The 26877-nt window shown below is 46.1% G+C and overlaps 1 protein-coding gene across 3 annotated transcripts in view; it reads left to right on the plus strand.

The window, feature by feature from the left end:
• Positions 1 to 520: 520 nt before the first annotated feature.
• Positions 521 to 26877, plus strand: part of LOC149306517 (lethal(2) giant larvae protein homolog 1-like) — a 33740-nt gene continuing 7383 nt past the window's right edge. For 2 of the 3 annotated variants that reach the window (XM_089539694.1, XM_089539692.1), the window contains exons 1-16: positions 521 to 724; positions 7443 to 7540; positions 18458 to 18539; positions 19012 to 19127; positions 19555 to 19713; positions 20043 to 20205; positions 20809 to 20944; positions 21176 to 21230; positions 21734 to 21888; positions 22188 to 22405; positions 22931 to 22998; positions 24032 to 24185; positions 24517 to 24621; positions 24810 to 25102; positions 25367 to 25520; positions 26254 to 26407. In XM_089539694.1, the coding sequence (XP_089395820.1) occupies positions 536 to 724; positions 7443 to 7540; positions 18458 to 18539; positions 19012 to 19127; positions 19555 to 19713; positions 20043 to 20205; positions 20809 to 20944; positions 21176 to 21230; positions 21734 to 21888; positions 22188 to 22405; positions 22931 to 22998; positions 24032 to 24185; positions 24517 to 24621; positions 24810 to 25102; positions 25367 to 25520; positions 26254 to 26407 (2299 nt within the window). In that variant the 5' untranslated portion in view covers positions 521 to 535. Of the gene's footprint in view, positions 725 to 7442; positions 7541 to 18457; positions 18540 to 19011; positions 19144 to 19554; positions 19714 to 20042; positions 20206 to 20808; positions 20945 to 21175; positions 21231 to 21733; positions 21889 to 22187; positions 22406 to 22930; positions 22999 to 24031; positions 24186 to 24516; positions 24622 to 24809; positions 25103 to 25366; positions 25521 to 26253; positions 26408 to 26877 lie in introns of those variants that run through there. The other variant, XM_089539695.1, reaches the window with a different exon arrangement.

Genomic DNA, 26877 nt, shown 5'->3' on the forward strand with positions numbered 1-26877 from the left:
ACACACACACAATGACGTATATATATATATTACATTGTATGTGTATATATATACACACAATTGTATGTGTATATATATATATATATATTAATATAAACAATGTTATATACACACACACTGACATTGTATATATATTACACTGTATATATTAATATATATGCAATGGCATTGAATACAAGTTATCCCTTTAAGAACTCTAAAGGAGAAAAGAACTACATTTCCCGGCAGGCCTTGGGAGCTTCGCGCATGCGCAGTGCGCCCCCTGGCTGCCTTCCATTCTCTCTGTAGCTCCAGCGGCAGCTGCGGCTCATTGTCCGCCTGCCTCTGTCTCCCCGCGCTCCCTGATTGGGCGCTGCGTCTGCCACTCCGACCCACACTAGTCCCGCCTTTTTTCCCGGGTCTCTGGCTCTCGGCTGCCTGGCGCGCGCCTCCCGCTGCTTGCAATTTGCAAGCGTTTTGCATTCCTTTATATATACACATACATACATATATATATATATATTTTAATACATATATTTTTTGTTGCAAGCTTTGGATGCGGAGGGCACCGCCGGCTGCGCCGCATGGAGGCAGCGCCCTCCGGACTCCCTGGTCTTTGCCTCCTCCTTTGCCTCCTCTGCCTCCATTGCCTCCTCCAGGCAAGATGATGAAGTTTCGGTTCCGCCGCCAAGGCCACGACCCCCAGAGGGAGAAGATCAAGCAGGACCTCTTTGCTTTCAACAAGGTAAAGCCCCTTGCAAAATGGGGTAACCCCCTCCGACCCATTTTGGGGGGCCAGGCTTGCAAAAACACCCCTCCTTTGCAAGCTTTGCATCCAAATCCTGGCCTTGCAATGGGTCTGGGGGGGAATGCTTTATTTAAAGGGGAGGGCTCCTTTCCTTGCCTCTCTTCCCTCTCCCTTGCAAAAAGACAAGAAAGTGTGGGTCAGGCCTCTTTAAATCTGGTTTCTTTTCTCCCATTGATTTAAGTGACAGAATAAGCAACCCATCAAATATTAAACAAAAGACAGATTTGCAACTAAAAACGTAACAGACGTTTGAAACAAAAGTACATGCAACTTGATTGGCAAAAAGTATCCCAAAACTGCAACAAGCATAACATTGGAAGCAAATGTATACACATCTTAATTGGCAAAAACTATGCTAAAACCATAAGTGTCACATTGCAAACAAATGTACAGACAGGAAAGTGGGTCAGGCCTCTTTGAAACCTGGTTTCTGTTCTCTCATTTATTTCAATCACAGAATAAATAAACCCAACAAAAAGACAGATTTGCAACTGAAAACATAACCAACATTGGAAACAAATGGACATGCAACTTGATTGGCAAAAACCTAAAACCATAGCAAGCCGAGCATTTGAAACTGACATAGAACTTAAGTGGCAAAAGCTATCCTAAAACCATAGCCAACATAACATTGGAAACCAATTTGCATGCAACTTAATTGACAAAAACTGCCCTAAAACCATAAAAATCATCACATTTGGGTCAAATTTGCATGCAACTTAAAAAAGGAGGGTTTTGCTTTGGATTCACACCCCCCCCCCCCCGAAAACTCATTTTATATAGTCTCCAGGAAGGGGGGAATAAAGGAATAATAAGGCTTGGGTCCATCTCTTTCCTTTATTTCTGGCCTTTTCTTCCTTTCTTGCCAATGGTCTCTATGGGAAATGTCAGAGAAAGGGGTCTTTCTAGGGAGAAAGGGCTGCATCTTTCATTTCCATCCCTTCATTTTGGAGGAGGAGGAGGAGAAGGAAAGCATCAGAGCCACAGCCTTTGGAGGAGAGAAGAAAGCTTATTTTGGGGGGATTAAAAACCCAAGCCATATCCTTTTTACAAGAGGAAAAAGCAGTGGCAAAATGGCAACAGATGCTTCTTCTTTTTAGAAGAGGGGTGTCTTGATTCTTTCCATCGTTCAATGCTTCAATCCCCCCCAGTTTTGAAAGGCATCCTTCCTCTCCAAGCGCAAAGAAAGAGCCATAAGGCTTAAGCCAACACTGACATTTTGCAGGGTCCTCTTATTCAGGTGTAAATTTAATGTTTAACATCTTAATTTGGGGGCTCTAATTCCTCTCCATCACCAGAAGCAGAGACTGTTCACATAACCTGCATAGAAAGAGAGAGAGAAAGCCCATCCACACTGCGGAAATAATCCGGTTCTACACCGCTTTTGACACTCAATGCTGCAGGGTCAAAAAGCGCCGTCGAACCAAATTATTTCTGCCCTATGGATGGAGCTTTACAAATAAATCCTCTTTTTGCACCCTCCTCTTCTTTGCAGTTCCTTCATCTGACACTAAAATAAGCAATTAGGATGGTCAAATGAGGGAAACTGCACTCTGTACATGGTCAGAGGTAGTATTGTGAGTACCTCGCACCCTTTGGGTTCTGGTACCGAAAACTACGATATGCCCCTTGTTTGTATAGAGTCCCAAACATGACCAGGCGCAGTATTACGAATGCTTCGCACCTTTGGCGCTCCAGTACCAAAAGCGACGTCTGCCTCTCCTTTGAGGTCTGGTCCCAAAGCGCCAACCTTGCAAGGTAGGACTTCGCAAAGAGAGGGGACTTATTGGCCAGGAAAGGAAAAGCAAGTTAGAGAGGCTGTCTACACTGCAGAAATGAAGCAGCTTGACTCCATTTAAACTACAGTGGCTGAATGCTAATGGGGTTTGTGGTTTTGTGAGACCTTTAGCCTTTTCTCTCAACAAACTCCAGTTCCCAAAATTGCACCACTTAAAGCGGTGTCAAACTGGATTATTTCAGCAGTGTGGATGCAGCCAGAGAGAGGCAAAAGAGAGCCCAGCGCTGTCTTGGAGCAACCTTCTTGGCGCGTTCTTGGTGTTGCACCAGATACACCCAAAAAAGGGCCGGAGTGGCACCTCTTCCGAGGGTGTGTTTTTGTGCGCAAGGGTGTGCGTTGTGTGTGTGTTTTTATTTCCACATCCACTCTTCCCACGCTCATCCCCAGCAAAGAGCAAGGAGGGCTGGCTCTTGTCTTTTCCCTTCTTGGATGGAGAAGAGTTGGAGGAAGTCGTGCCTTTTGAATGCCTTTTCCTTTTAAAACGTCTCTTTTCCTGCTGGTTTGGGAATGGGATCATCTCAAAACCTTAATATGTTATTATTCGATTTTCTTATATCCCACCTTTCTACTAATATCGGGACCCAAGATGTCTATATAAATATATATATAATATACATGCACAGACACACATATATACCTATATATATATTGGCAAGAGAGTGGGGCTTGGCTGAGGTTTTTGGCTGCTCCCCTTCCTCCCAGTCTCTTGAAAATTGGGGCTGAGAAAGGATTAAAAACCTACCTTTCTTCCTCCCTCTCCTTTTATAAAGACCCAGATTTAAAAGAATGCTCCCCTCCTTTCTCAAATCCCTCTTTTGAATCCCTTTGTTAGCAGTTCTTTCTGTTGGCAGTAAAAGCTCCAGATTGGATCTTTCTCGCTCTGTGTCTCTTTTTCCATTTGGAGCAAGCATGCCTCCCCACAAAATACACTTTTTAATGCTCCCCTTCCTTGACCCAAAGCAATAAAACTCTTGCAATGGTCTTTCTTTGCAACCTGGAAAGCCCAACTTTCAAAGCATCCAGAGAACTTCATTTTGTGCCTCCGCATTTTCAGTGCATTCCAGTATCATTGGTCTATAACAAAGGAATAGATTATTTATCGTCCCGTATTTATGGGATCTTTCAGTCTTCAGCTTTTTCCGATGCGTCCCGTGTGTTGGAAGTTTTATGTTCGGGACTTTGTGCCTCTGAGCATGTACAAAGCGCAATTTCTCCCCTTTCATCCTGTTTGCTTCCTTAGTGTAGGGTTAAGGGACCGATTTCAGGGATTGAAAATGTTGGGAAGTTGATATTTGGGACTTTGTACAATGTTGGGAAGCTTAAATTTGGGACTTTGTACGAACTGGGACACGTTGTTGTTATTATATGAATAAGGTCCCATCCTTGTTTTGGGTACCAGAGCTCAAAGGGTGTGAAGTATTCATACTGTTACCTCTGACCATGTACAGATTGCAGTTTTTCTTTCTCCTGTTTGCTTCCTTATTGTAGGATTAAGGGACCGATTTCTTTGGAAGTTCATGTTTGGGACTTTGCACAGACTGGGACGCATCCCCATTTTCAGTTTGTTGTTGTCGTCGTTGTGCGCCTTTGAGTTGTTTGGGTCCAACATAAAACTTTAAAACATGAAGCAGCTGCCTGGGAAGTTGCAAGGTTTCCTCTTTTCCGCTGCCTCCTCTCTTCCTCCATTGATTTACAACCCTCTCCCCTTCCTTCCCTCCTTCTTCTTCTTTGCTTTTGTCTGCTTTTGTATTCCTCTGCTGTGCTGGCATTCCCAGATTAACTGTTTCGCTGCTCGATTCCTCCAACTTGGCCCTTCCCATCTCCATTGGTACCCTGATATTGTCCTGGAGCATCCTTGCCTCCGGGCATTTTGGGCTGTGAACCCATCATCCTCAAACAGTGGGCTCCGTTCCCTTGCGTGCCTTTGCCTCTTCCCACATTTGCTGGTCCTCCTCTTTCTTTTGATTGTTGGCAGGCGTTTCCATCCCCATCCTAGGAAAAGCTTCACCTGGAGAATTTCAGCCTCGGTTCAAAGCCACAAGCCTGGAGCTGCTTGGAGCCTAGGAGAGGCTTTACCTGCAGTATTTTAATGGCCAAAAAACTGAAGATAAAAAGAGGACAATGTGCAATTTTGCTGTTGGATATACGCTGCCAGCTGCTGATGCAATGCTTTTTTTGAAAGGGGATGGAGATATATTAAAATTTTTGGCAAGCAAGGCAGGGAAAGTCTGTTTAATTTGGAAAGGGTGGCTGTGTGATCCCACCGGGGTGCATTCCTCTCTGGTGTAAACATTGGCCTGGGGAATGGTGCAAGGAACGTGGCCAAACCACGTTACCTTCCTCTTACCTTGGATGGCTTTTCTGTGCACGCTCTGATCTAAGAAATACACCTTTAAATGTGGCCGAGAGAGTGTGCCTGTGTTGCGTGCCTTCGAGTCGTTCTTGACTTATGGAGACCCAAACCCACAGCAACGCACGATGGCGACTTTAAAAACGCCTTGCCATGCTCATCAGCATGGCATAATGGTTCAAGATCAGGATTCAATTCCTGGCCATGAAACCCATTAGTGAGCTTGGGCAGGTCTCACTCTCTCAGCCTTTCTCAGGCCATGGCAAACCCCCTCTGGACAAGTCTTGCCAAGAAAACCCCTTGATAGGTTTGAATTAGTGTCTCAATAAGTCAGAAATGACTTGAAGGCATGCAACAACAGCAACAACATTGTCAGCAATGGAGCCAGTGTGGTGCAGTGGTTCGAGCTTAAGACCTGGACTCTGGAGATCAGGGTTCGATTCCTGACCATGAAATCCACTGTGGGCAAGTCGCACTCTCAGCCTCTCTCAAGCCATGACAAAGCCCTTCTGGACAAATCTTGCCAAGAAAACCCCATGATAGGTTCACCTTCAGGTTGCCATAAGTCAGAAATTACTTGAAGACATGCAACACACACACACACACACACACACACACAAAACTCATTGGTTGGTTTTGGGCAAGTCACACTCTCTCAGCTTCTCAGGCCACAGAGAGAGGGTTGCAGAAGAGAGGGTTGCGCTCTTGCAGATCCATATTGTGCACTTCAGCGCAATGAAGTGAAAGAGGACGTTTGCATTTTGCTGCACAAAACTGGGCCGGTCCACCTTTTTCTGGGGTTAAGCAGTGCCTTACCTGCCGCAGGTGAGTCAGGCGGCGGCTGTGGGCAGGTGCTGTCGGCCCCATTCCTCATGATGCGGGTCGTCATTTTCCCAATGGTCTTGTTTTGTTGGATGTTCAAAACTTGTCTGGAAAGGAGGCATTCCTACGAAAGAGTGAACATGACAAAACGTATCCGAAACACACTGCAGAAATAATCCAGTTTTGAGACTGCTTGGACTGCAGTGGTTCAATGCTAAGGAATTTAGGGAACTGTAGTTTTGCGAGACGTTTAGCCTTCTCTCTCTAGTGCCACAATAGACTACAATTCCCAGGGTTCCCTAGCACTGAGCCAGTTGCAAACTGGATTGTTTCTGTAACATGTTTTGGACCATGGATTCTGCAACCCAGGTCTCTTTAAAATGATCTTGAGAGGCCATTGCTTTTGAACCCAGTGATCATCGGTCGCGTCTTAGTGGTGGGAATGACCTTTCCGAATTTTGGCTTCGTGGATCCGAATGTCTGCATTAGCAGAGGAACAATAATGGGGTGGCCTGTATTCATGGCACCCAAGGGTGCTGTCCTCTTTTTCGGTGTGGTCTGTTGCGGGTTGGAAGGAATTGCCCCAGGACAGGAATCTGGAAACTCTGCGCTTGCTAGCCTCTTTTTGTTTGGAAAAAATAACATTCTTCCTCGTCTCCCTGCCTTCCATTCTTTGCTCACTTGGCTGAAAAGATTGGTTTGTCTCTCCCATCCTGGGAGGAAAGAAAAATGCAAGGCTGGGGAAAGGGAGGAGTGCCTTCTTTTGCACCCAACTCTCCGCCAAGTCTTTATTAATCCATTCATTCCTCCTCTTCTGGCTTTGCTAAGGCAAGGCTTTCCTGGAGTTTAATAGGAGCCAGAGCAGAAAGCAACGAAAGCATCCCCACCTGCGTTGCGTGGGTTGAATTGGCTCCAGATAGAGCCCTTGGCCGGCCGGAGAAGACCACCAAGCAGCGGGGTCCCGTGAAGGAACCTAAGCCTAGGGCTATAGAGTTGGAAGGGACCCCAAGGGTCATCCAATCCAACCATGCACAAATGCACAGTTTAAAGCATTCCCGATGGAGCGCTTGGTCAACCATAGAAGGCCACCAAGCAGCAGTCCTGTGCAAGCATTGAAAGGAACCTGAGCATTGGAAGGGATCCCAAGGGTCATCCAATCCAGCCCCCAGCCATGCAAGAATGCCCAGATTAAAATATTCCCTCCAGCTTTTTGTTTGTGCATCTGTTTGGTTTCAAGCTGCTTTATGGCGGCCCCATGAACTTCATAGGGTTTCCTTAAGGAATGCTCAGAGGTGGCTTTGCTAAATTCCTTCCCCCGAAATACAGGTTGAGTCTCTCTTCTCCAAAATGCTTGGGAACAGAAGTGTGTTGGGTTTTCTGGGACTTTTCAATACCTATGTTTGCAGATACATGCCTAATGATACCTTGGAGATGGGACCCAAGTCTAAACATGACATTAATTTGTTTCCCATACCCCATATATATATATATATGTCAAGAAAACCCCATAATAGGTTGGCCTTACGGTTGCCATAAGTCTGAAACAACTTGAAGGCACACAACAACAACAATTTTTGTGTGTGATGTAGGGACCTCTCCTTATCCTTTCCCTGTTGTTTCTGCTCCTGTCGCACATCACAACATTGTCACCTGAGTTATATCTGTGTCATTTTGTTTTCTTGCAGACCGTTGAGCATGGCTTTCCCAACCAGCCCAGCTCCTTGGCCTTCGATCCCAAGCTTCGGATTATGGCCATCGGGACCAAATCGGGAGCGGTGAAAATGTATCCTTAGTTAATGTTTTTGGGCACAGTTTTATATCTATAAAACCCTGGCAGAAGAGGAAGGTAAGAGACAGTTTTTGCATTGGAAATGTTGGAGGTGCTGCATTGGCGATGGGCATCTATTGTGGGACGCACTGATGTTGCCTTCATCAGAATCTTTGTCTTTGGAGAACTCCCATGCGCAGAAATGTTGCTTAATGCGAGTTTTTTTGATGTTAACCTTTTTAAATCCTGTGTCTAATGCAATTTTAATTTTGTGACTGGTACGTACCTTGTTGTACTTGATAGATTGAAATTATCTGTTTATTTTTTACTGCATTCTTCTTGTTTTCAGAGGCGATTATACCTGTTGCTTTGCTTTGTTGTAGTTTGCTTCTGTTCTTCCTTTTCGCTCCTCTTTTGGTACTCAAATGATGGGTTTTTCCCCCTCCACCTTCTCCCAGAATGTGAACAGTGCCAAATTTTAAGTCTTGGGTTTGGCAGCTAAATTATCCCTGGCATTATGCAGATTGCGTTCCGCCCAAATAACTATTTTTGTCTGGTGTGTGTGTGTGTGTGTGTGCGCGCACACCACGGGAAAAGATGACAAGAGTTGGCACAACAGGTGGCACTCCTCTCCTGCCATCTTAAATTGCAGGTGCGGGTTTCAAATTACAGGGTCGGGCGCAGGGCAGCCACCTGCGTTTGGGTTGCCACCTGTTTTTGTCCCTCTCTGGTCCCAGTGGCAAGAGGCAAGGAGGATGCTGAATGCCAGCAATTGATTTCATAGCAATGGGAGGCATGGAGTGATGCTCTTTTTCTTACCTCTTTGTCCTCCACAGAGGTGACCAACACTCATAGGGCACCCCCCCCCCCCCATTTCCCTTTTCTTTAGCGGGAGGGAAAGAAGTGCTGTTGCCATCAAGGACACATTTGGGACAAATGAAATCATGGGACAGTTGCCATTATGTGCAGCCCCTTGTTGAGTAGTGGACTAGTGCCATTATGCAAAACCCTGCTGAGTAACACAAGTGCTGGTTAGTGCACTGGTGCCATTATGCGGTGCGTCTGGTTGGTTAGCACACTGGTGCCATTATCTAGTGATGCCATTATGCAGTGCGTCTTGTTGGCTAGTGCACTGGTGCCATTATATGGTGTGTCTTGTTGGTTAGCACACTGGTGCCATTATCTGGTGCGTGTTGTTGGTTAGCGCACTGACACCATTATATGATGCGTCTTGTTGGTTAGCATACTGGTACCACTATGTGGGGCGCCTTGTTGGTTAGCATATTGGTACCATTATGTGATGTGTCTTGTTGGTTAGTGCACTGGCGCCATTATGTGACACAATTTATTGGATAGTGCACTGGCGCCAATATGCGTTTGTCTTGTTGAGTAGCACACTGGCACCATTATGGGAAGCCCCTTATTGTGTAATGCAGTGATGCCATTGTGAGGAGCCTCTTTTTGAGTAGCGCATTGGTGCCATTGTGGGAAGCCTTAATAATATATACATTATTGATGCTGCAGTTCGGTTCTTATGGGGGTTCCATTTTAACAAAGTGTTTGCGCCATCATAGGCTTTCTGAAGCAGAAGCTGAGAAGTGGAATTAGAAGTATATCCTCATAATAGAGAGAAAGTATTTCTAATAGTGAAATAAAAATCCGAAATGCTTGGGGCCAGAAGTGCTTTGGATTTGGGATTGTCTTCTGATTTTGGAACATTTGCATCTCCTCCATAGTGAGATACCTTGAAGTCGGGACCAAAGTCTAAACATGGATTGCATTCATGTTTCCTATACACCTTATACACCCAACCAATAATGCAATAAATAGAAAGCTTGCCATCGCCATCTTATCCAGAGAACCCTCTTCTTGACTCAGGGCTGGAAACTGAGCCACTGTGGACACTTTGGTGTTGTGTGTGTGTGTGTGTGTGTGTGTATGTGTGTGTGGTTGTGCGTATTTGAAGTGACAAATGCAGGATGGGGATTTTTGCTCGGCGCGTAGCAACCGGAACCTTCTCTTTGCAATAAATAGATGATGATGATGATGATGTGGGGGTCTTTCACACCCCCCCCCCCCTTTGCCGTCTTCTTCTGGGAAGGAGCCTGAATAGAGGCATTTTGCAAAGCTGGAGGAATTTTGGCTGCTGAGAACACGGACGCTTTTCAAAAGGTTGGCATTACTTTTGCAGGGATGTGCAGTCTCCATGGAGTTGGCGGCCGCGGGGATACAATGCAAGTGGAGCCATCCCGGCCTCCCACTCTTTTCCAGTCCTGCTACCCTCCAGAGAGGATTGACTGTACCTCCCATCATCCCCAATGCAACGTAGCTGGAGGATGATGAGAGGTGTAGTCGACCCCTCTCCGTCCCCAACTGGAGAAGGTCCAGGTTGGGCTTTATGAGTAAGGAATCCTCTGACCCTTCGGATGTTGTTGAACTCCGACTCCCAGCATCCCTGGGGAAGATGATGAGAGCTGCACTCCAAGAGCATCCGGAGCACTGTCTGCTGCATAGCTCTGAAACAACTTGGATATGTATATTCTTAGTTAATCTTTTAAACAAACTCCCAATGCAATGGAGGGAAGAGGCATCCCATCACTCTGCCACACTCACTGCTGAGCATGCCTTTGAAGTATCCTGGGGATGCTGGGAGTTGCAGTTAAGAAAAGCATCTCTACAAAGCCATGGAGCTGTCTGGGGATCCTGGGAACTGCAATCCAAAAAGTCCTCTCTGTCAAAGAACGAAAAAGCCCCTGTGTGTTGGGGATTCTGGGCGTTTTAATGCAAAAGACGTCTCTGCCAAGCAGTGTTTATCAGTGTTTGGGCTGGGAGGTGGTTAAATTCCTTCTCCAAGGTCCCACGGGTGTTTGGTCTTTCCCTACAGATGTTTGCATAACAACGGAAAGGGAATTTAATAATTGCATTTAATCAATTAATCTCTGCCTCCAGTTGGAACAATTAATTGCTAGGAATTTGGACCATTTTTGGGAAGCACGCCTCCAGTTTGTTTTGCATTTGAGTGTGATTTTTGCATGTGTGTCCTCTGGCAAAAGAGGCATGCTCAGCTGTAGGCGAAGGGAATGCATCTTCTCACCACGGCATGGAAATAACCAGATTTAAAAGACTTGCTAAATATATATACAAGTTGAGCCTCCCTTGTCTGCAGTTCCAAAATCCAAAATATTCCCAAAAGCATAGCTTTTCTCATGGGTGGTTGAGACACTAACCATGGTTCAATGTACAGAGACTTTGCTTCATGCACAAAATTAGGTAAAATATTATGTATAACATTAGCTTCATGCAATGCGCAGAAGTGGTATATGAATCATAAATGAATTTTGTGCTTAGACTTGGGTCCCATCTTCCAAGATATCCCATTATGTAGGTATACGCAAATACAGGTTTCCCAGAATCCAAAAAGGTATGAACACCTTCTCTGAAGTTACTCTGCACTGGAGAAATAACCTAACATTTGAACCATAGCAATTAAAGTGGTGTTAAAGTGGGTTATTTCTGTAGTGCAGATGCCGCCTTAGACATCTTATTCATCATTTCAAAAGGGAATATTCCATAATCCATTATATTTTAGCCTCTCCAGGCCTTCACATCTCTCTTTACGCACAACGCACATGCAAACCATCCACAGATGTTTGCGCTTCTAACCTTGGGAAATGAACCAGCGAAGCCATGAAAGAGAACTGGTGTCCATGAGGAGCGCAGGAAAGCCATTTGATCCTAATTGCATGATGGAATAAAAAATGCCTTCTCTGAAATGTTTGCCCTCTGCTTTCAAGGTTGTCTTTTGGTTTTATTTTTTAAAAAAGAGGGTAATTTTCTTGCCAGCAAAATGCTCGCCTCTGAATCGAAGGCTTGTTTTGGGTCCGTTGCTGGTGGTGGCAACCGCTGCGTGTAGATATGTGTTTGGGTAGTTGTGTCTGGGGAGCCTTTCCTTCCAGCTGCACGAAGCCAAAGGTCTCTGGATGAGAAGGGATTCGGGGTTAAAAAATTTCCCTTTGCACAACCCTCCAATTGATGCAAATGTCCGTTGCAAACCGGCTTGCGGTGTAATACCCCAGAGGATAGGGTCAGAATTCAAAATGACCATCGGAGAGTAGAGAGATCTGGGTCAGAACAGACAAAAATGAATTTCAACAGGGAGAAAATGTAGGAGACTACGCCTGTCTCTTTGGATGCAGATCCTAAAATGGCTAAACTCCAGCAGAAGGGGAGAGGAACAAAACACAACTATTTTTATCGACTTGCTGTCATGTACAGTTAGAGAGTCCTCCGTTTCTTGCACACACCGTGTGGCTCTTCTCTCTTTGTCGTCTTTTCATTTTCTGGTGCATTCAACGTTTTGGTACCTCGGCGGTCAGCGCAGGTCTACAGTCCTACAATAGCACAGAGCCAGGCCAAGGCTTGGGGTGGTGGGTGGCAGAGGACATCTTCAATGACACCTAACTTTCAGGGCACCTTCAGTGCCTCCTCACTTTCAGGGCACCTTTAATGTCACCTAACTTTCAGGGCACCTTCAGTGCATCTTCAGTGCCATCTCACTTTCAGGACACTTTCAATGCCACCTAACTTTCAGGGCACCTTTAATGTCACCTCACTTTTCGGGCACCTTCAATACCATCTTCATTGCCGCCTCACTTTCAGGGCCCCTTCAGTGCCATCTCACTTTCAGGGTACCTTTAATGTCCTCTCACTTTCAGGGCCCCTTCAGTGCCATCTTCAATGCCACCTCACTTTCAGGGTACCTTTAATGTCCTCTCACTTTCAGGGCCCCTTCAGTGCCATCTTCAATGCCACCTCACTTTCAGGGCCCCTTCAGTACCACCTCACTTTAATCTATTATATTAGTGCTGTGCAATCTTAGTGGTTCTCTTTATTTTGCTAAAAAGAGTGTATTGTGGTGGTGAATGTGGAGCTTTGAATGCCAGCGTAGTTGGACCGACTTGGCTTTTCCTCTGCCATTGATGGTGCGAAGAGACCCTTGGTCATGTCTCTCCATCTCTTTTTCTTGCAAACTGCCACAGGGGTGCAGTGGCTGGGGAATGAACAAGAGAGAGAAACATGACTTTCCAGAGGTATCCTGGGCGAAAAATTTATGGGTTAAAGTCACTAGTCCTCAATGGCATAAGAGAGATAACCCAGCTGGGAATTAATACGGAAATGTGGTAGCATCCCTAGTGCTGCACGCCTGGTTTCCCCCACATTTTAAAGGTATTTTAATGAATGCCATGCTGCCATGCACACCCCTTTGGGAGGAGTTGTTGTTTTTGCAGTACACCTTTCATGCCGAGTGACAAACTTGGGCACCAAAATGTTTGATTGCAGCATTTGGGGGGAGAAATTGGATGCCTTTTGTCGCACAGGCGCATGCTTTGCAAGCTGGCCTGAGAGCAAAAGGAAGATGGATGTGTACAGAATGTGGGGCAAATGGACCTCTCTTAGAAATAAAGATATTTGTTGTTCCCCGAACTCACCACCCTCTGAGCCGGTCTCCTGCTGTGTCTGTCAGACTGACCTTGCCTGGATGGAGATTTGCATCGATTGCTTTGCTGATGTCTGCAAAAGCTGGTGCCAAATCAAACTTGTTTACCCTTTAAGGCAAAGGGGTGGGCAACCGGGGCTAGCGTGGAGGCCACATTTCTAGCCCCGGGACACTCTGAGGTGGCCAGCTGTGCAGGCTTCCTATAGATATATATATAGCCAAAAAAACAGCAGCAAGATCAGCTCAGAATCAACATCCCCTCCTTTTTTTGGAGAGAGTTCCATTTTGAAAATGTTAAACCTCTGCGGGGAAATCCTGAAATCCTCATTTAAAAGAGGGGTTGCTGTTCCGGTCACTTCTTGGGGTGCATCTACACTGTAGAACTAATGCACTTTGATGTCACTTTTAAGTGCTGTCGTTCCTTCCTATGGAAAACCCTGGGACTTAGTCATTTTGCACGGTCTTCAGCCCTTCTTGCCAGAAACTGGTGGTCTCTTGCAAAACTACAAATCTCAGATGCATGGAGGTGTCTTGGAGTCTCTAGCAGAGAATGATAAATACCTTGCCATGCTACAGATCCCAGAATTTCCAGAATTCAAGAGTGGTTAAAAGTGGCACCAAAGTGGTACAATGGTGCGATGTGGATGCACCATAAGATATTAGCCTCCCTTGAGTTTTTTGCCCAGCTGTTGCTGTTGTGTGCCTTCAAGTTCTTTCTGACTTATGGCCATCCTAAGGCAAACCTATCACAAACCTATCTTGGCAAATGTTGTCAGAGGATGGTTGCTATTGCCATCCTCTGAGGCCAAGAGAGTGTGAGATGCCCAAGGTGTAAAAAGGGATCTTGTGTGTGGGACCTTTGAGATGGGTCTCCAAAGGTTTCTGGAAATGGTGAGACAAGGATGTGTGTGTGTGTTGTGTTGTTTTTCCAAGCTCTTTGAAGCTGCCCCGGCGCTTTGCAAGGTCCTCGCCTCTCTTTGAACTCTTTATCTCCCAGCAGCTGGGTGACCTTGTTGTGAAATCTCAGGGAGATGTAGTATCGATCGTGGGAGGAAGGAGGCATAGGTCCATGGGGTCCATCCGGGAAGGTTTTGCACGCCAGGTTCTCTTCTGCTGCAAGGGCTGAACCTAACAACAGCAACAACAGCAACATCAAAAGAGCTCAGGATGCCTTGCAAGCAAAATGAATGCAAACAGGTTGAAGCAGTTTGGAAGTCAAGTATTTAAATAAACTAAATACATAACAAACCAGCATGGCATAGTGATTTGTGCATTGGACTAGCTGGACATTGAGAGACCAGGGTTTGATTCCCAGCTTGGCCATAAAAACCCACTGGGTGAGATTGGGCAAGTCACACTCTCTCAGCCTCAGAGGAGGGCAATGGCAAACCTTGGACAAATCTTGCAAGAAAATCCCATGATAGATTTGCCATAAGTTTGAAACGACCCGAAGGCAAACAACACAGATAAAATTATCTTCCGGCTGTGTGTCTGAAGTGTATAGGAAACCAAAATCTATTGCATGGTTGACTTGGGACCCATTTCCAAGATAATTTAGTGATGTAGAGGCAAACATTCCAAAACTGGAAGAAAATCCCAAATCCCAAACGCTTCTGTTCCCAAAGCATTTTGGAGAAGGGAAGCTCAACCTTTGTATCTTGATTCTTGACTCTCAGTATAGCCTCTTACCTGGGTTTGCCATATTTCTCTCCCACAAAGCCAAAGTATATGGGGCTAGATGGGGTGGCTTATTGTCATGTAACATTGCTTTATTGCATATTTCAGTTGTCATCGTCGTTCTTACGGTTTATTTGCACATTGCCACTGATGTTCATTCTGGAATTTGTTGCTTCAGCCGGAACATTTGTCAGACATTTCAATCCAGGATTTTCTTGGTTTCCTGGGAGAAACGGCAAGCCTGCTTTTACCTCGTGGGGCAAGCGATCCCATCATCCTGGAAAGTTTATGCCAAAGGGTAGCTTGGCTGGGTTAAGAGGAGATAGATAGATAGATAGATAGATAGATAGATAGATAGATAGATAGATATAGGATATGGGTTTTTTCTCACCTTGGTGGCACATCTGCAAAATCTGGAGCTTAGCAGAGGATCCAAAAAGTGGAGTTTCATCTTGGAGACTTTTTTTGCAGGATGCAAAGTCGCACCAAGCTGAAAACTTTTTTCTCCCTTCGCCTTTTGCTCAGCTGGGCTCCCCTTAAGAATAATATTCTTTTCCTCCTTCCTTGGCCCCAGTCCCTTGGCACTTTCCGAATTTCCGCAGCGTTTCGGCCATCTGCCAGCTTGGGGTGCATTATTGCAACCCTCTTGCTCTGGCATCTGCCGACTCTCCTTTGCAGATATATGTTTTCAAAATGAAAATATGCAGCAAGCGGAGCTGCCTCTCTCTCTCTCTCTCTCTCTCGCTCTGCGGGTTAAAAGTCGCCTCTGCAGCAGCCTCTCTCCATCCCTGTATTTTATTCCTCGAGTGCAGAGAAGTCAGAGCCAGGATGGGGTTGTGGTTTGAATTCTGGACCCCCGGAGACCAGGGTTCGAATCTATATTGTGCCATGGGAACCCACTGGGCAACCTTGCATAAGTCTCACACTCAGGAAGGCAGTGGTGAACCTCTTCTGCATAAATCTCCCTAAGAAAATCCTATTTTTAATAAGAGCCAGTCTGAGCATTGGACTAGGACTCTGGGCATTGATGGTGAACCTGTGGCACGCGTGCCAGAGGTGGCACTCAGAGCCCTCTCTGTGGGCACATGTGCCATTGTCCAAGCACAGAGTTTGCCAGAGTTTGTTACTAGAAAGCCAGAGGGACATGGCACTTTGCAATAAATAAGTGGGTTTTGGGTTGCAGTTTGGGCACTTGGTCTGTAAAAGGTTCACCATCAATGACTCCGGGGGACCAGGGTTTGAGTCCTTACTCGACCACAGAAACCCAATGTGGGCAATCCTCCTTTGCAGAAATGTGGCCAAGAAAACCTCATTTTTAAAGAGCTGGCATGGTATACTGGTCTTGAGCGTATTCGAGAGACCAGGGTTCGAGCCACACATATAGACAATTTTGGATTTTGGAAAGTTTCATATGCCAGAATCCTGGATAAGGGAGACTCAATCTCTTGTTGTTGTTGTTGTCCAAGTTGACTTAAGGCAGCCCTATCACAGGGTTTCCTTAGCAGGTTTCTTCATTTGGGGTTTGCCATTGCCATCCCTTGGTGCTGAGAGAGTGTGACGTGCTCAGGGGTCACCCAGCACATTTTTATGCTTGAGCGGAGAATCGAATCCTGATCTCCGGAGTTGCAGTCCAACACTTAAACCGCTACGCCACACATGTCTGCTGTTTTTTAAAAGATGGTTTCTTTTCTTTAAACTTTTGATTTGCAAAAGAAAAAGTAGATGCTTAAGGAAGCCGCTTGCTTGCAAAGAGAGCGCAGGAGGCGAAACCACAGAAAGCACAAAACCCAGGGGCCCTTAATAGACCAGCTCCTGCTAATGCCATTGTTCGAGCTCAAAGAAGCGGGTTCTAATTCCTACCCCAGATGGGCTTTCAAAGGCCTTGTCTAGGCAAGATGAGGTGACTACTGTGGCTCCATCATTGTGGGACTTGTAGTTTCATGGAAAGTACTTAGACTTCTCATCCAGAACGCTCTAGTGCCTCTTAGATTACAAACTGCAGGACGTTGTAGGATGCATTAATGGTTATTAAAGTGCTATCCAGGTGCTATCATGGTGCATTATGAAAGAGACCTGTATTTGGAGTCAGGTTTGATGGATGAGAGGTGGGCTCTCCAAAGAAGCATCCCCTGAAATCTGGAACAGATTGAACCACCCCGATCTTTCCCTGCTCTGCGTGCCATTGGCACAGTTTCCAGCGTCTCTTTGGTCTCTTGCAAAGCAGATAGTGAGCCCCGGTTGTTCTTCAAAAACTAGGTCACAGCCGAGTAGGAAAACAAAAGCGGTAGTTTTTGGGGTTGGAACGAAAAGTGCAGCTGCAATTGGAACTGTGGGGGGAAGGAGACAGCGAGGGTGTGCAGTGTGGTTGTGTTTATGTCTATAGCGTGTCTGTATAGTGAGTGTGTTCAAGTTGCCTGCAGACATATGGGCCACACTCACAATCCAAATGCAAGCCAAAAATGAAGGGGATGATGATGATGTCGACAACGACGACACAATTATTATTATATTTAGATATTTGTATCCCGCTTTCTCTCCCAAATTGGGACTCAAAACAGCTTGTGGTCTAAAAGCACACTACAATTAAAAACCTACGAAAGCGTCCATTAAAACGGGTTTAAACTATTTGTTTAAAAGCAGAATGCAATTTAAAAATGGAGAAAGCACTTTAAAAAGCATACGCTTTTAAAACAGTGCAAGGCCCCTAGGATGTTCTTGAAAAGCTGTCTGTTTGAAAAACAAAAAGCCTTTTGCCTCCAGCAAATCTAGATCCTTCCAAAAAATTGCAGCTGGGGTCCATATGCTGCTAAATGGAGCAAATCTCCCCAATTATTATTATTTTCCCCTTTGTTTTATTTGCACAACTTTGATTTTGCCAGTTTGAGCGCTGGGCTGTGACTCTCGGAGAACAGGGTTCAAATCCTGGTTCGGACATATAGACCCCCTGGATAACCTTGGGCAAGTCACACTCTCTCAGCCTCGGAGGATGGCAGTGGCAAACCCCTTTCGGATGAAACTTGCCAAGAAACCTCTATGGTAGGCTTGCTTTAGGGCCGCTGCAAATTGGGAAATGACATGAAAGCATGCAACAGTGGCAGCAACGCCAACTAATTCTGCAGCCCAGACTTGATTTGAAAGGTGGTTGTAGGTTTGTTGAGTAGCCATGGTGTAACTATGCACCATGGCTAGGGAACCTTTTGACTGTAGGAGCCTGCAAACAACGGAGCAGTTGCTTAGTGACCCGTTCTGTGTGCGATTCGGACAAACGTTGCTTTGTTTGCGATGTTGAAAAGGAAACCCAATCCGAAATGGTGGACAGCGTTCGTCATTTTAAAGGCTTTGCAGTCTTGGATAGAAGCACTTAGAAAGACCTAAATGAAAACATGTCAGGTGTTACTGTTAAAATGCTATTAAACCATCCATCAATGAACTTCAATGTATAGGAGCAGCATACCTTTGAATATTAGTTGCCAGAGGAGAGTACTGTTTATAGGTTTCCCATCGGAGCATTTGATTGGACCTGTTGGAAATTGGGACACAAAATCCAAAACTGCAGCTCCCAGAATTGAATAGCATTGAGCCATGGCAGTTAAAATGGCATCAACCTGCATTAACTCTACAGTGTGGATGCAGCCTTTGTAGAAAGTTGCTTTGCTGTCTCTTTGTTTAAAGAGTTCACCGGAGAGGAAAATTTGGGCAGAAATTGTGGCTGTGTTTGCATTTTCTCGTCTTTTTCCTTGACTCCAAACCTCCTTCAGATATGGAGCTCCTGGGGTGGAATTCACAGGTCTGCACAAGGAGACTGCGACCGTCACACAGATGCACTTCTTACCTGGACAGGTAAAAGGATTCTCACCTTTCGCTTGGTACTTTGGATTGCAGTCTCATATCGACTTTGCACACCGGTCGCTTAGTGTACCTGTGAACATGGTTGGATGGAGAGAAGACCCTCTGCAGAGGATCTCAAAACTTTGTTGGACTAAGATGGAGAATGCAGGGGTTGAGATATCCTGGACCTGAAACACAGCCAGCCCTCTTTATCCACGGATTTTTTTAATTCAAGCATCCATGGCTTGAAAATATTCCAAAAAAGTATAAATTCCAAATAGCAAACCTTGATTTTGCCATTTTATATAAGGGACACTATTTTGCTCCGCCGTTATATTTAATGGGACTTGAGCATCCATGGATTTTGTTATCCACAGAGGGCATAACAAGGTCCCACTGTACTGTAAGTAAATGGTGCCAGGTGACTTACCTTTTGGGAAAGTACCATTTCCTAACTCTGCCCAATTGCTTCCCTCCTCCGCAGGGTCGGCTGCTTTCCCTTTTGGATGACAACACCCTCCATCTATGGGAGATCTACCAGAAAGATGGCTACTCTCACTTGGAGGAGACCCGGAGCTTCGTCCTCCCCGGACGTCCAGGGTTCGACAACTCTTAAGTACTCATTCCTTGCCTTGCCTTGCCCTCCTTTCATGCTTACCTGGTGAACTCGCAGCATCCAAAGGCTCCCTTGCCTGTGGAACAGCAAAACACTCCATAGTTTAGTCCGAACTCCAAAAGAACAGTCCTAGGGGCTGAAACGGTTTTCATCTTAGAGTTTGTTTCCCAAACTTTGATCCGCCAGATGTGATATGGCGTCCATGCTCCTTGCTTTGAGCAGAACACCAGTGAGAGGCAATGGCCTTCCCAGTATCCCCAGTAAACATAAAACATGCTTGGTCACAGGATCCAATGCTTTCACAGGGCTTTCTTTGGCTCTCCTAATATTTTCCAGAATGCTTTGGAGCCCTCTCCAGTGACTCGTTCATGTCAAATCCTAATTTCCGGATCTCTCTCCTTGCCCCGGTAGCTCTCCTCCCAGCATCACGCGTGTGACGGTGATCTCCCTGCAGTTGGCATGCGACGCGGCCTACCTCGGCACGGAAGGGGGCGGCGTTTACGTCCTGGAGCTTCCCGGCTTGACGTTGTTGGAGGAAAGGACCCTGTACCAAGATGAAGTCATGCAGCGGTGAGTTTCCCTGCTGGTCTCTTTCAAGGCTAGATTCTCCATCTCAATTAATTAAATGGGCAAATTTAATTTAGGGAGGCATTTGGGTCCGGATCCTAAGATTCAGACCCCAAAATTCCACAGCATTGAGCCATGGCAGTTAAAGCAGTATCAAACAGCATTACTTCTCCAGAGTAGATGCAGCATTTGCTGCAAAATCTGGTATATCTTGGAGGGTTTGGGGTCCATGAGGAGGAGTAGGACCCATTGGCATCTAATCCCACTTGTGATAACGGGAGCGAAGATCAAGTCCAGGAGCCAGGATCATCCTTTTTTCATCATCTTCCCAGGGTTCCTGAGGACTATCGTTGCGGGAAGGCTTTAGGTCCGGTGGAATCCCTCCAAGAACACCCCCAGGATCCTGCCAAGATCTTGATCGGTTACAGCCGAGGTTTGATGGTCCTGTGGGACAAAAGCACCCGAGACGTCAGCCATCTTTACCTGGGCAACCAGGTAATTCGGTGTCTGGGGTGGAGGATGGAAGAAGACCTGCTTTACAAGTCATGTGTGATATTTTTTGTTTGTTTCGCTTTAGCAACTTGCATCCATTTTTCTCCTTTTCTGTTTTCCCCCCCAAGGTAACGATGCAGTTTTTCCAAAACTGGAAGTGATTTCTGGTCACTTTCAGTTGCTGAAAGAAAGACCTTTCCAGGGGTTAGAATGGCCCTCCCTAAAACATAGAAAAAATGCTCCCTAGAATCTATTTGGGGGCAGAAATTTTTTTGGGGGGTATAGCTAAGAGCCAGTGTGGCATAGTGCATAGAGCATTAGACTCTGGGAAACAGGATTTGAATCCTGCTGAGTGTGCTAGGACAAGTCACACTCTCTCATTGCATTGTATTGCATAGTTTTATATGTGCATTACTTCTTTGTTCCACTCTGTGTGTATGTATATGTGGATACACATATGTAGTTTAGACTGTACACCTTTGGTAGGGCTGGCTGTGTTTTGGTTGTTGCTTTATTTGTAAAGTGCCATGTGATAGATAGCACTATGTAAATTGATGATGATGATGATGATGATGATGATGATGATGATGATGATGATGATTGCAGCAACTGGAAAGCCTGGCTTGGGAACGGAGCGGCCGGACGATTGTCAGCTCTCACAGCGATGGAGGCTATGCGGTCTGGTCGGCGGCGAATGGCTCCACGAAGACTCAGCAACCGGCCACATCTACCATCCCTTATGGTGAGCCCAATGGACATCCCCAGGAGGACCTGGACCTTTGCCTGGTCTCTGCTCCATAATGACTGCAGCGGATGGATTTAGCTTGTCCTGATGCAAAGAAAGTCCTGGTGGACAGTGTCCAAAGTTGACCAGTGGAACTCTCTGCCATTGCTTTGGATTATTTTCTTACAAAGTCCTGGAAAGTGAACCCTTAGCACTCCAAAAAGTTCTTCATCTCTTTTCTTCTTCTAGGTCCTTTCCCTTGCAAAGCAATCAACAAGATTGTGTGGCAAACATGTGAATCGGGGTATGTGATGCTTCTTCTGGTTGTTACTGGTTTTCTCCTTGACCATGTATTTAACTTATGCATTAAGGGTGAGAAATTTAACCTTAAAGACATGGCATTTTACCACTCGTAAGAAGATAGTTTGCTTCTTGTAACTTCCTCTGAGAGCCATGTGTAACATTTTGAGCATTGGAGACCAGGGTTTGAATCCCGGCTCAGCCATGGAAACCTTGAAGCCTCATAGTTACTGGAGGAAAAGCAGGACAAGAATTTTATTAGTAATATAATATATTATGTTCATCAGAGGTTTGGAACTCATTTGGTTCCTTTGGGTGGTCATCCACTCTGTCTGACCCAACTTGAAGAGTTATTGTGAGGAAAAGACCCACGTTTGCTGGTTTGACCTCACTGCAGTTTAAAAATGCATCTAAAAAACAGGTAGTTTGCTGACTCTGATCCCTTGCCTGGTAGAAACCTAGGATCCATCGCAAATATTATCTGACCGCTTTCTGTTCTTTCCGCAGGGGTCACTATATCATCTTCAGCGGAGGGATGCCCCGCGCCAGTTACGGGGACAGGCACTGCGTCACCATCCTCCAAGGGCAGACCTTGGTGACCCTGGACTTCACGTCGCGGGTGATCGACTTCTTTACGGTGTACAACACCGAGGTAGAGGCGGGTAGGCATTTTTCTGCTTAAAAACCGAACACCGGAAACGCCATAAGGGTTTCCCCTCCTCAACCTGCCCTTTCGGTCCTAGAGGGCATTTGGGGAGCAAAACATGTTTTGAATTTTTATTGTGGAGAGGATAAGGTGGAAAGCACACAGTCCTCCAAGATCTCTTGGGGTGCCTAATGTGCCCCCCGACCCCTCACTGTTGCGGACCCCTCCATTTTGAGGGTGAGCATTATCCCCCAGTGTAGTTGCCACCTGGCTCTTGATCTAATTGTTGTGTCCTTTTGATTCTGTCCTTTCCAGAATATGACAACCCAATAGCCTTGGTGGTGCTGGTGGAGGAAGAGCTAGTGGCCATCGACTTGCAGACCCCCGGCTGGCCCACGATCCCTGCCCCGTACCTGGCCCCCCTCCACTCCTCCGCCATCACTTGTTCATACCACATCTCCAATGTCCCCCTCAAGTTGTGGGAGAGGATCATCAGCTCAGGGGAGCTCCAGAGCCCTCAGCTCTCTTCGGCGGTGAGTCGGTGCTGGAGTGTTGATGGAGCTTCCATGTTGGCTTCTGTTGACCAGGGAGCATCTTGTTGGCGCAGTGGTACTCCTAGGTGTTGGAAGCCATGTGCACTGCACACTCCCATTTTTAATTTCTCTGCCCAAGAAATGTAACTTCCAAAGCTACGATAAACTGGCAGAAGAATGTGGCGTGCATTTAGGAGTGTCTGACGTAGATTTTTAAACATTTAGATAAAACAAAACAGGATTCATGGAGATTCAAATCCAGTTGCAAAGCTGAAATGAATCAAATCAGATTTATGTAAATGTGGTTGATTTAGTGGATATGCTGTAGTTGGGACAAGCCATTCATCCAGGACTGCAAACAGATTCTTCTAGAACAGCTGTGGTTCTGCCTTTCCTAGGGAAGGAGTTCTTTAGTCCAGCAATGGATTTCCTTGTTGCATAGCGGAGGCAGTCCTGCAAACTTATTATCCTTGCTCAGTTAGGGCCTGTTTCCTTCATCTGTGCGCCTGTCTTGTGTCTTAACAGAACTGGCCCATCAATGGAGGGAAGAACCTTGCGCAAGAACCCACACAGAGGGGCCTTCTCCTGACGGGGTGAGTCTCTGGGTCAGATCCTTCCTACTTTACTGGTCCATATCCATCCTAGTTTCAGTTGTGGAGTCCTGAACTGGTGGGATTGAGTTAGATGACTTTAAGGGTTTCTTCCAAATTTATGATCCTATCTTGTTGTGATGTCTTTTGGAAGCTGGGGAGCGGTCCTAGTGCAAAGCCTGCTTGCATGGCATTGCTGTTCCTTTCCTTTTCTTCTCCTTGTTGCGGTCTTCATTTACTTTTGGCAACGCTGGAGTTGGCCTTAGCCAAGTACATTACGGGTTTCACGTTGGTCCCCACGGAGGATTCAGCCATGGCCGACAGATGTTCTGGCCCAAGGGTTGAGGCTGGGCAGCTGGAACGGCCGCCCCGATTCTGTCCTCTGGCCAACGCTTGCCGGAAAGGAAGTCCCTAATTTCTATCTTGCAACTTTTCCAAAATCCCTGGTGCTCTTCCATAAACATGTGTTGTAATGGCTTGGATCCCTCTTTGCTTCAGTTATGGAGATCGTTTGTAAACCTCAATCTGACCCTGAGCAAGTCATATTCGCTCAGCCTCAGAAGAACGCAATGGCAAACCTCCCCTGAATAAATCCTGCCAAGAAAACGCTGTGTTTTTTAAAAAAGACTTCCTTTAGTGTAATGGTTTATGTGTTTAAGGCTGCATCTGCCACAGCAGAATTAATGCAATTTGGCACCGCTTTCATCATCATGGCTCAATGCTGTGGGATATTGGGATGTGTAGTTTAGTTGAGATATTTAGCCTTCTCTATTAGAGATGCTTAAAAACACAAAAACACTACCCCCACTCCTTAAAAGCTATTCTAATGAGTATTTATTGCCTTAAATCGACTTTATTTTACACTGCACTGAGATCAAGGTTGGGATGTAAGTCTTTTAATAAATCTTTGGCTTTTGGGATGGAGCCTGGCACCAAACACTTGTGCAAAAACTCACAGTCAGGGGGCACTCAGCCCCATGTCGACAACTATTCCTTTACTCTCTCCCCCTTCACAAAATGGCTTCTTTCTCCGCAGCCACGAAGATGGCACGGTCCGGTTCTGGGATGCCTCTGGCGTGTCCCTGAAACCATTGTACAAGCTGGGAACGGCCAACATTTTCCAGACGGACTGCGACCACACCGACAGCCTGAACCAGTCCTGCGAGGAGGAATGGCCTCCCTTTCGGAAGGTAAGGACATCTTCCTGCGTCTCCAGTTTCTTTGCCCTGGGAATTTTGTAGTCCCACAGTATCTAGAGAAATGCGTGAGGTCCACCCCAATTGAAATGCTGTTTGGATTCAACAGTTAAAGTCACTGGGGAAGTGCTTGCAGTCACTTCCAGTAGGCTTCTTTGTGTTTGTGTGTCTGTTTAAAATCGGGACACAGTAGTCTTCCACTCCCATCCCTCTGTTTTTAACCGTTCCCCGCCAACATTCCCCACTCCCAATTTTATTCCATGTGGATTGTCCACACCTGGTTTTTGCATCCTTTGGTTTGTCTCCTTACCTCCCTTTTCTCCAGGTCGGCTGCTTCGACCCTTACAGCGACGATCCCCGGCTGGGCATCCAGAAGATCGCATTGTGCAAATACACAGCCAAGATGGTGGTGGCTGGAACGGCAGGACAGGTAAGGGTAGCAGTCCAGCCTTTCCCATCATCATCATCATCATCATCATCTGCTTCCCCACCTCTTCCCCAGTTTGCACTCAAGGCATCTTACAACAAGGAAAACAGACATACAGTACAATCCTTTGTATGCACTGGGTATACATTCCCAGACTTATTACAGACAGATTGCTTTTCCACCTCTGGCAGGTGCTGGTGACGGAGCTGAGCGATGAGAAGTCGGAGCATGTGGTCAACGTGGCCGTGGTGGACCTCCTCCAGGACCGAGAAGGCTTCACCTGGAAGGGCCACGACCGCCTCCCCCCGAAAAACGGCTCCCTGGCCTTTGCCCCGGGTTTCCAGCCCAGCGTCTTGGTGCAGTGCATGCCCCCGGCGGCCGTCACGGCCGTCACTCTGCATTCAGAGTGGAACCTGGTGGCCTTTGGGACCAGCCACGGCTTCGGACTCTACGACTACTACAGGAGGAACCCTGTGCTGGCCAGGTGTGTGTCTTTCACTCTGTGTGTGTTTTTGCCTAGGGTTGTAGGTCTCCTAGAATACCCCTAAAAGCTTCTGGATGTGGAGTGGTCCTCATTGGGTGCAACCTAAAAGGGATGGTGTGATTTCAGGGGATATGATTTTGCCTAGTGTTGTATGTCTCCACGAATCTTCTCAAAAGCTTCTGGATACGGAGTGGTCCTCTTTGGATGCAGCCTTAAAGGGATGGTATGTGTTCGATGATAATGATGATGATAGTGATCTTCCAGGTGCACGCTGCATCCGAACGACTCCCTAGCCATGGAGGGACCCCTGTCCCGTGTCAAGTCCCTGAAGAAGTCGTTGCGCCAGTCCTTCCGCCGGATCCGCAAAAGCCGGGTGTCCGGAAAGAAAAGGGTCAACACCACCAGCCCTTCCAGCAAAGTGAGCGGAAGTGGGACTCCACTTTTTTGAAGAAATGGGTTTGTCACAAATAGGGGAGCTCTGGTGGGACAGATGGAAAGGGGTGCCAGTAGCAGCTGGCAGCTTCTCTATCAGTGGGAAATGGAGTCTCCTTCCAGAACTGTGGATACATCTAAAATTGAACCTCAAAACCTGGGTCAACTTATCCACAGGTCTATTTAAATACTATACTTTAACTCTTATCAAAATAGGAACCATCCTCTTCTACTGTCTCTGTTGTGGCACCACTTCTAACAATTTTGAATGTCTGGGTGGGAAAATATTATTATTATTATTATTATTATTATTATTATTATTATTATTATTATAATATATCCCACCCTTCTTCCAATATACGGGCTCAAGGCAGCAAACAACAAGAATAAACAATACAATTTAAAAACAGTGTAACAATATTAAAATGTATTAAATGGAAATGGTGGCAACTCTTTGGTACTTACCTTCAAAGGAGAGCTGAGAGGAATCGGGCTTTGGAGGATTTGAATAAGACAGTTGTGTATGTGTGTCAGATTTTCTGGGTTAAAATCAGGCAGTGTTATTGCTTTAAAGGCTGCTAATGTAGTCGCCATTTTCCTTGCTTTGCCTTTGCGTCCTTCTTGACACGTCCGCATGTTTGCAGATGCACAAGTTCTCCAAGACGTATCCCAAGCTGTACCCCATTTCTCTGCTCACTGCTCCTCTTGTTGGTCTGTAGGTACAGGAGGCGAATGCCCAGTTGGCTGAACAGCCTGGTCCCCACGAGGTCGAGATGACCCCCGTCCAGCGGCGGATTGAACCCCGCTCGGCCGACGACTCCCTGTCTGGAGTCGTGCGGTGCCTCTATTTCGCTGATACCTTCCTCCGAGATGGTAAGACGCGCAGAAATAGTCTTGCCTCTGCAATGCCTCTATTTAAAGACCCCCAAAGAACGAGAGTCTGCCTTCCCTTCCCAGGCAATCTGTTCCACTTTTGAGCAGTTCTTCCTCTTCATAATGTTTAGATGGAATCTCTTTATAATTTGCATTCAAAGTCTCTGGAGCATATTTTGCATGACATCCCTTCCAATATTTTATGTTTTTGCTGTTTCTGGGTAGACTCAAGTTCCAAAACTAGGCTCCCAAGAGACTGAAAAAGCATATCTTTGGGGAGGGTCAGAGGAGCCCAGAGGTAGGGAGGAGTAGGGTTATAATGTTTTATATGAGATTGTATTGATATTGTATTTTATTGTAAGCCGCTTCAATCATTCAGAGGAGCGGGCTATAAATATTATTTGTTTGTTTGTTTGTTTCACGGGATCAGCAGCCACAAAATATTTGAGGAGCAGAAACTGGGAACCAGG

The sequence above is a fragment of the Sceloporus occidentalis genome, unplaced genomic scaffold, assembly GCF_023333645.1.
Source record: "Sceloporus occidentalis isolate IW3139 unplaced genomic scaffold, rSceOcc1.0.p SCAF_10, whole genome shotgun sequence".
NCBI classification, from domain to species: Eukaryota; Metazoa; Chordata; class Lepidosauria; order Squamata; family Phrynosomatidae; genus Sceloporus; species Sceloporus occidentalis.